Here is a 9,681-nt window from a genome sequence, read left to right as displayed (position 1 = left end):
TAAAAAAATTGAATCTGACTTGACTTGACTGAAACGTCAGGCCCAAAAGAGAAAGCCTTAGTTCAGTTGAGCTTGCTAGCCAAACAAGTTAATTTTTAAAGCCTTCCTAAAAGTCAACTGTATTCAGTATCTATCCAGGTTCCAGGGGAATAGTTTTCCACAGATGGGTATGCAGATAAATCAAATGGTGCACACTGCAGCTGGCACTGTTGATAAAAGGAAAAACGTAAGATAAGGACCTCACTGAGCACAGAAGACACATCAGAAAGATAGTGCTTGATGTGGCTGGCCAGGTCTGAAACTTCCTTTCCATAAAAGTACTCGAAGAGAAGACATTTGTATCAATTGCATCCATTTTTTCTACAGCCAACCAGTGCATGCCTCCACAAGATTCTGAAACACAATCAAATTTCGCAATCTGCAAAGGTTTGCACCCATTGTAGCTTGGCTGGTGTGCCCTTCAGCAGGCCCCCATAAAAGGTGTTGCAATATTCTAGGTGCAAAGGTATGCTTGTGTCAACCACTGTGGAATGTCGGTACTTTGGAATAAAATATAGGACATTCCTAATAAGACTGAAGAGAGGCAAGCAAGAAGTGGACACTGCAATGATCTGGCTCATCATGGAAAGAACTTAATTCAGAATGACCATAAGGCACTACACTTTCTGCACTGGAGAAGAAGGGGAACTCTAAATGGTGGGTAACAGGGTACAATTCCAGAAGGCCTTCTTGCATTCAACAGCTTAGTCTTACTTGCATTTAATTTGAGAACGGTATGGCCCACCCATAGCTGGAAGGCAGAAGAACACCCTTAATTCCACAGTAGGAAACAGCATGTTTGTCAAGTTGGGTAATATGATGTGTGTCACTGGCATACAACAGGGCCCTGCAGCCAAAGGTGCTGATCAACTGGCAAAGTGGAAGAATATACATGCTAAACAACATACATGACGCAGAGGAATTAGGAGGGACACCTCATTGCTCTGCCATCCACTCAGACTTAAAAAACAGATGGGATAAAATTGAGATGAGCCTTTACAAGATGGAATGGAGTCATTTCTATATGGCATCTTTAAATCTAATGTTGGCTAGTCTTAGGACTGGTAAAGCATTCCCCACTGGATTAAAAGCTGAATACAAGTCCAACAGAACGCCTGCTGTCACATCACGTCACCCAAGATGACACCAGGATAGTTCACTCCCTAACCCTGGCCAAAGCCCCAACTGATCCTCATCAAATGCTGACGAGATTTAGAAAATTCCAAAATCTGCCTGGCTATCAGTTGTTCTTGAACTTTGCACAATGCCATTATAAGTGCAATTTAGAGCAAAGAAGTGACTCCACCTACTCTCTAATAGTCCTCTTAAAGCCTGCTACCAGGACCAGGGTCCTGCACAGTAATGAGAGTCAAGGTAAAAGGACTTACGAAACTCAAATTGTCTTTTTTTTAAATTTCTGTTTATCTATGCTAAAGATGCCATGTTGTCAGAACATGTTTTTTTTCTTGCCGCGAGCTATTTCCGGACGGTACCAACATGACATTTAAGATGCTCTCACTCTTTTGAGTATGTATTAACATTTTCCTAGAAACCTCAATGGTTGGCGCCTCTCTTCTCAACTAGATTAACTAACTAGCTCTTGATGAGTTTGGCATTCAAATATTTGCTAACATCACATTTTATTATTAGACAATGAATTTGTAGTGAAATTATACATGCCACACTATTTGTTCTCAATGTCTTTGTTCTATCATTACTTCAGTGTATTCAGGTTTACCATTTTTCTACCTGTATCCCAAAACACATACTGTTCCACATTTTTCTTTTTCGTTCTCATACCATCTTCTGATTTTCTACCTTTGGTACTATCAAGAATCATGTTTACATTCTTTTGCAGTTTGGAGGTATTTGATTTACTTCCTTACCGTTTTAGTGCTGTATCTCTGCAATACTATTTTCATTAAAAGCTCAAGTCATGCTGCTTTTGTATTTGTTATTCAAATTTACTTTAATTTATACAATCTGTATTTATATTATTTATTTACCAGACTTCTACTCAGATGCATAAAAAGTAAAACTTTTTGCATATATAGATTGTATTCACATGTCCATTCTGTGTCAGTCTTTTAAATAAGGTTACATTGTTACATAAACCTGATGGCACAAAAGAACATCATAGTTCAGAAGGTGCATATGATAACAACTTTATGCAGGACTACAACAGAACACCAAACCTCTCTACTACCAAATGTTCACTTAATTCATTCCTGCTCCAAGAACTGGCTTGTGAATTTTCTTCACTGGTTGCTGTTTATGGGTTATTAAGAGGCTCCCCATTGTCAAACATCTTAGCAAAAGGTCTGACATGGTTACAACCAGTCAAAGAAATGTTAGTGCAATGATTAGTTGAGGGTTCCTTTTGCAATCATCGTGGGTTTATAGCTTTAATAGTTTTGTTTCTTCTCATACTATGATATTTTCTCTGATGCACAATGAGGTGACCCCTATGACTGAAGCATTTCTTACATACCGTGCAGATCAACATCTCTCCGGTATGGGTTTTCTGATGTCTGACCAGTTGTGACTTGCGAATGAAGCCTTTATTGCATTCAGAGCACCAATTACTTTCTGATGTATGTCTTCTATTGTGAACAAGATCGGAATTTTGCCAGCAACCTTTTTTATAATTAATGCTCTCTCCTGTATGTATTCTTAGATGTCCAGCAAAAATTGACTTCCTCCAAAATCTTTTATCACATACAGTGCAGTGATAAGCCCTTTCTGTGAAATGTGTCCGTAGATGCCCAGTAAGAAAAGACTTCTTCCAGAAACTTTTCTGACATTCAGTGCACTGATATGGTTTATTTCCCAAATGTTTTCTATGGTGGACCGTAAGAATTGTCTTTTTTGTGAAGATTTTTTCACACTCAATACATGAGTATAATTTCAGATTTTTCAGCATGTTTGACTTTGGTGAATGGCATTTTACATTATTTACATTGCAGGCATAATTATCACTTTTATCAGATTGTCGTCCTTCCGGGATTTCCTGATCTAAATTAAACTGTTCTGCATTCAAAAAATCACTTTGTTCCCATTGCAGGCTTCTGTCATCAATTCCCTCAGAAGAGCTGAGGAGCACCTTTAATCGTGGCTCTCCAGAAGGAGGCTTATCCAACATTCTTCCTTGTTTGTTTATTATTCTTTTGACACCTTTCACAGATAATCCATCTACACTTTGTGTGGCTCTATCACACAAGGAGGCTCCTTGAGATTCCATCTCACCAATAAAGTTTGTCTCTGTCTCTAAATTTAGACTTGGGGGCAAAATGGGTGTGACACTTAGATCCCCACATGCAGCTTCTGCCAAGTCTCCTAAACACTGAGGCTCCAGTTCTATAAATGTGGCTTCACCTTGCTGATTTACACTAACCAGAAACACAGCTGCCACAACTGGATGATCTGTAAGACTTCTAATAGATTCTCTATCTTCAAATTCATGAAGATCCATCAAATAGTTCACACCTTCTTGATTAATGCTGAATGAAACTTTAGGTGTGATTCGAGCAAGCCCTGGGTCCGGACCGCTGCTACATGCTCCTTCTGAGACAGGATGATCCATCTGACTTGACTCCAAGTCTTCTTCTTTTACCAAAGAAACAGTCTCATGTCTGGTAAGATTTGAGCTTTGGCTGAAGGTCTGCCCACATTTCATGCATGGATATTGCTTTTCCTTTATATGTACACGCTGATGTACAATCAAGCTTGCAAGCATGCTGAAACCTTTTCCACATTCGCCACATACATAGAGTTTTTCTTTTGTAGGTATCCATTGTCTTCTTGGTATAGTTCCTGACTGTCTGGAATTGTACCTGCTTTCAATACATGGATTTATTTGCCTTCCAGTTCCGGTCCTCTGATTACTGATAATATTATTGCCACATTCAGTGCAAGTGTCCGTGTTTTCTTCTTTGTGTATAACTGGTTGCTTTATTGATGGTATTGTTTTGTGAGCACTTTTTTCATCTTTTACAGATGGATTGATTACATTTTCAGCAGTGTTTCTAGACTTTCTTTGGAATTTGCCACTTTGCCTGTTGGGTTTTTCAAGCTCCAAATAGGAGAAGGCCTCCCCATCTTTCCCGGAGATCTCACCAAAATCCAATTCAACAGGACTAGCAGTGTCACTAGTATCCATATCTCCGTACCCTTGTGTTCGCTCTGTGGGATAAAAATAATATTCATATATAAGTTCATGATCAGATTAAGAAAATCTTATAAACTATAGTCAGAGCTGCAGAGAAGTTACAAAACACACAATTCTTCTATTAATTTTCAAAAACAACATATGCACATTTGATGAATTAGGATTGGATATATGATGTAACAACACGTACCATTACAACGCGGTATGTTACATCGCGGTTTTAACAACGCAAGTCGTTACATCGACTTGCGTTGGAGGGCGCTGGACATAGGAATAGTGTGAATTACTATTCCAACTCCAGTCTACGTACAGTAGGGAAGGTGTTGGAAAGTAATTCACACTATTCCTTAGCCTACAGCGCCCTCCAGTGCAAGTCGGTGTAACGACTTGCGTTGTTAAAACCACGATGTAACCATACCGCGTTGTAATGGTTGCGTGGTAAAGGATGTTTCCCATTAGGATCTTTTTCCCTCCAAAAGATCACAAACAATACAGACATTCGAAATACCCACTGCTAAATGGTCTGTTTCAGTTATGTTCTATATTGTGATAGAGGCAATCTGCTTAGTGTACACACTGCCTAAATGATCTTTTTTGTGTACTATTCTCTAGTGTGATGGAGGCAATTTATGACTATTTAAACACTTGACAATTATTCAAAAGCTGTTGGAATTATAATCAGTTTGCTGAAACCAACCGGTTTTTAATAAGAGTATATTCACACCTTTCGAACACTGCAGTGAAGTCCAACCCTCAAAGCAGGTTACTCACATTTTAAAAATTATATATAACATACAATAATAAATATCCTTTGTTACCCTCTTTAATGAATTTATGAATAAATCTGACATGTTTTCAAAGGAACTCTTATAAAGAGGAGAAGCATGGTATATGTAAGATCTCTAACTGCCCCCCACACTAGATTGCTGGCTCATCTCAGTGCAACTACTCCAGATTGACATAGCCAAGCTACCCCCTCCCTCACCAGACTATACCCCACTTGCCTTAACTTATGGCTCCTCCTATACCACCCAATGATATACCATTAGCACTCCCTCACTTCCATCTCTCGAGCTCTCCCCTTTTTAAAGTTGACCTTACTTCACCCCCACTCCTCCATCTCCTATGCATTCTCCCTCAATATATCAACACCCTAGTTCCATCCTCACCACTTTGCTCCCATGCCCACTGCCTCAAGACCTGTCAATCCGCCCCCATACCTCACTAGAATCCAGACTGGATGAGATTACAAAAAACTTGCAAGACCTCAAAGCAGACCTACATAGACTCATTCACATCACAACAGAGATGACTAACCCTTAGGGGCCTAATACGAACCTCAGTATGCACACTCTCACACATGACCAACCCTCCAGCCACCCCGTCATATCTCCAACACACCTCCCTTCCAACCTGACCATTTCTTCCACACTGCCCTCACAATGGATTTGGAGAATGAGACCCTATCCCAACGCGCTCTTGCGACCAACTAGATGGAAAGTCCCACTATCTGATAACAATATCCAAACCCTCCTCCTGACATACAACTATTCACACCCTGATAACACTGATAATCAGGAAATAATCCATTCCATCATGATGAACCTTCATAGAGCTACTAGGCTCAACCACAGAGCTGTCAACAAGCACAACCTCAGACAACAAGTTATCCTCACACAGTCTACCTCAGCACACCACAAACCCCAAATGAAAAGCATGCTAATCAACCGCAGATTCGCTTCAAGACCTGCAGGAGATTTTTCTTACCTGACCGTCACACATGATCTTGACCTAATACTGACTGAAACCTGGCTAAATTACAGTTCTGCTCCTATCACTGACATTCTAGTCCCTCCTAACCATGGCATTACCAGACTGGATAGACCCAGTAGACCTGGTGGAGGCATCGCCTGCATTCACAGCCTCAACCGGTCAGTCAAACATGCACAAACTCCTGCTTTATTCACCTGCGAATACCTACGTCTTGATATCTCATGCAACAGCAGACCTCTATGCAAACTACACACAATATACCACCCTTCAGGAGACAATCTGGGTTTCATTGAACAAATCATGGAAACCATTGTGATAACCAACACAGCTCAACTATCCAAGCCCAGAATCTGGAAAAGGAACATGCACAACATCAACCATACTGATCTGTCTTCTCTCGGCCACAACATCCTGCCCTCCCCAGGAGAGAAGTCAGATGTTCACGATCTTACAAATCACTAAACTCGCTCCATGGAGACTGCTCTTGACTCGATCGCACCATTACAACTAAAAAGATTGTCCACTAAAAATTCTAGGTACAATTGTAGTTTCAATACAGAAAGATGCAATTTAAGACTAGCTGAATGTCAGTGGAGTTCGGCCCTGTCCCTTGAGCACCTCAAGCACCTCAAGCACCTGAGATCGAGGAACAGATTCTAAAAAAGCATCAGAATATTAAAAGCAAATTTCTTCAGCAACCAGCTAGATCAAGCCAGTAAACAACCCCAAAACCTTTTTGCACTCATAAAAGCACAATCAAACAGCGAACCCAATCCGTCACTTGCTGGATCTAGTCCCTTACCAAACTGCGAGGAATTCGCCTCCTTCCATCTGCAGAAGACAGAAACCATGAAAACTGTTCTTCAGACAACCTTGAAACAATGTCCTTTTCCCCCTCAAACCAGCACCTCGGCCTCCTAGACTACTGTTCCTGTGTGTCCTCCCGGGCACTTCCCTTAAAACAACATCTCATGGAACTCTTTCAGAACCTTTGAGGAAAGTTTGATTCATAACATCCTAACTATGCTGAAACCCTCAAACCACTTCAATGGCCCTCTTTCTTCTAACTTCTTCAAGGAGATCATACACGCGATACTGACAATTTGGACCAAGATTGTTAATGCCTCCCACCTTCAAGGCACTATCCATCACTGCCCAAAGTTCGGTCTGGTTACCCCCATCCTAAAAAATAACAAAGTCGATCAAACTGACCTAAATAATGTATGACCTATTTCCAATATTCCTACCCTGGCAAAGCTCCTTGAAAAAAGTGTTTACATCCAACTCCCTAACTAAATCGATCAATTCAAACTATTAGACCAATTTCAATCTGGCTTCCATGCAGGGTACAGCACTGAATGTACTATCACACACATAGTGGACGATGCACTAAAGATGCCGGATCAAAACCAAGCTTGTATTTTAATCCTCCTTGACCTATCGCCAGCATTTGATATGGTAAAGCATGACAACCTACTAGACCTTTTGGAACACTGTATGGGCCAAACTGGATCAGTCCTTATTGGTTCTCCGCCTATCTACAAAAAAGGACTCAAAGAGTCCAGGTTAATCACTCATTATCGCAGACCAATCAGGTCACATTAGGGGTCCCACAGGGCTTATCTCTTTCACCCACTATTTTCAACCTGTTCATGGAGCCTCTAACGGAAATTCTGAGCTCAGCCAACATCCACTGCCACATGTACGCTGGCACTACCCAACTATAACTAAAAGTCTCCGCCCCAGAAGACATCAGTTCCCTCAACACAACTCTACAGAGAACTAAAAATTTGCTAGCAACCAATCACCTCAAACTAAGAACTAAAGAAAACTAATTCCTCCTAATCGCCTCACCCAACCAGTCGCCGGTCATCAAAGAATGGTTGAAACATCTAACAGCCCTAAACTGCATATCACAAATCATCGACTCCACAAGTTTACTGGGATTAACTCTTGACAAGCAACTGAACATGCATAAGCACATCAGTGCCGCCACCAAAGGAGCAAATCACAAAATGACCATTCTAAGAAAATTAAACCGCCACTCGCCAACTACTTCAAGCATGCAGTGCAAGCTCTAGTGATTCCAAGGTTGGACTATGGAAATGCAATGCTCTCTGGGCTACCCAGATCCAGGCTGGCTCCACTAAAGGCCCTGCTCAACTCTACGGCAAGGCTCATCATCGGCTCAAAAAGAAACAACCACATCACCCTGATCTGAAATCCCTCAACTGGGGCCCTTACAAAGCAATAATACAGGTAAAAATTGCATGCATGACGCATAAAGTCCTCCATTTCAAAACCCCTAGATATCTTGCTGAGAAGCTCAAAAACTCTGCTGGCTCCAGATCATCCAGAGCTCCATCTCCTTACTTCCGAAACCTTAGAGATTCCACAAGAAAAAAACATACAACCGATATTTCTCTGGGATTGGCCCGAGAATTTGGAACACATTACCTCTTGAAGTCAGGATGAATCCCTCAATTGTATCCTTAAAGAAAGAATTCACACTACTCCTTATGAACAAATTTCTTCGCTAGATCCCAAGATACTGATTTCCCCAATCACAGGCCTGACTATATCTCACTGGCTACCTTAGTGCTTTCGATTTATCAGTACTTACATTACCATCCCTCTTCTCAACACTGCCTATTAATTGCGGTTGTCTGGACTATGATATTTTGTTGGTTATATTGGTTCATCCCCCCTGCTCTCTGATCATTGTAAAGCGTACCCTCCCTTTTATGTGTACTACCCTCTCCTGAATTTCTGCTCAAATATGATATTATTATTACTGCTCTGCTCTCTCAATTTGTAATGCACTTCGATACCTGCAAAGGCCACGTTTGTGCTATAAAAACTATTAAAATAAAATAAATGAAAAATGCTGAAGATTTTGTAACATATTTACTGATAATACCAATAACAAGCCTCCTGTTCTTGTCCCCTGTGCTCCATGTTTGTCACCCATGCATCTTTTACATACATGATCTGGCAAGAATTTAGTGAAATATCCACGAAAGTACAGAAAAGGTCATGCACCTATTGTGCTAGAAAGTTTTTAGACATTAGGGAAGAGAGCAGGCAATGGGCTTATCAGTTTTCTCCACCACGCAGGTGATCGGTTAACCAATACTACAAATCAGCTAGCTAAATCCATCTATCTTTGCTGATAATCTTGAAATGTTACGCTTAACCCCTGAGCACTCTTTGACACACTGGATGATCTGATCAGTTCCTAGCATCTCAAGGACATCCCCAGAGTTAAAGGGAAAGCCATCACAATAGGCTAGTTTCGGTCTACACACCTAAACCTCTAACATGTGGAGTACCTCAGTAATGACTACCCTCTTAACATATATTTAGCAAATATGCGAAGCACCAAATTAGACTGATTTATACCAAAATTTGAAATGCTGGACAGCTGTTACTACTAAAGAAAAGTTCCCTAAAGTAATCTAAAGGCTAAAGTTTAATTCTGTTCTTTAAAATAACAAGTTCCATCTGACTAGGACTACTGACAATATAAATGCATTGTATCAAAACACTTAAAAGACGTGACAAGAATACAAATGGCATAAAATGCCTAGTACTATTGCCAGTAGGCCTTAGCAACTGAAGTCACATTACCAAGACTAAGAAGAGTTTGCTTTAGTTCCTTCTGGAACCTCTAACTAAATTCAAAAGCATGTGCGTTAAAC

At 40.6% G+C, this 9,681-nt stretch overlaps 1 protein-coding gene across 1 annotated transcript in view; it reads right to left on the bottom strand.

The window, feature by feature from the left end:
• Positions 1–1,405: 1,405 nt before the first annotated feature.
• Positions 1,406–9,681, bottom strand: part of LOC146797907 (uncharacterized) — a 134,879-nt gene continuing 126,603 nt past the window's right edge. The window contains exon 5 of the mRNA XM_085625119.1: positions 1,406–4,221. Coding sequence (XP_085481245.1) covers positions 2,426–4,221 — 1,796 coding nt within the window. The 3' untranslated portion in view covers positions 1,406–2,425. The remainder of the gene's footprint in view (positions 4,222–9,681) is intronic.

The sequence above is a fragment of the Triturus cristatus genome, chromosome 9 (genome assembly GCF_964204655.1).
Source record: "Triturus cristatus chromosome 9, aTriCri1.1, whole genome shotgun sequence".
NCBI classification, from domain to species: domain Eukaryota; kingdom Metazoa; phylum Chordata; class Amphibia; order Caudata; family Salamandridae; genus Triturus; species Triturus cristatus.
This window is presented reverse-complemented; position numbering and strand designations above follow the sequence as displayed.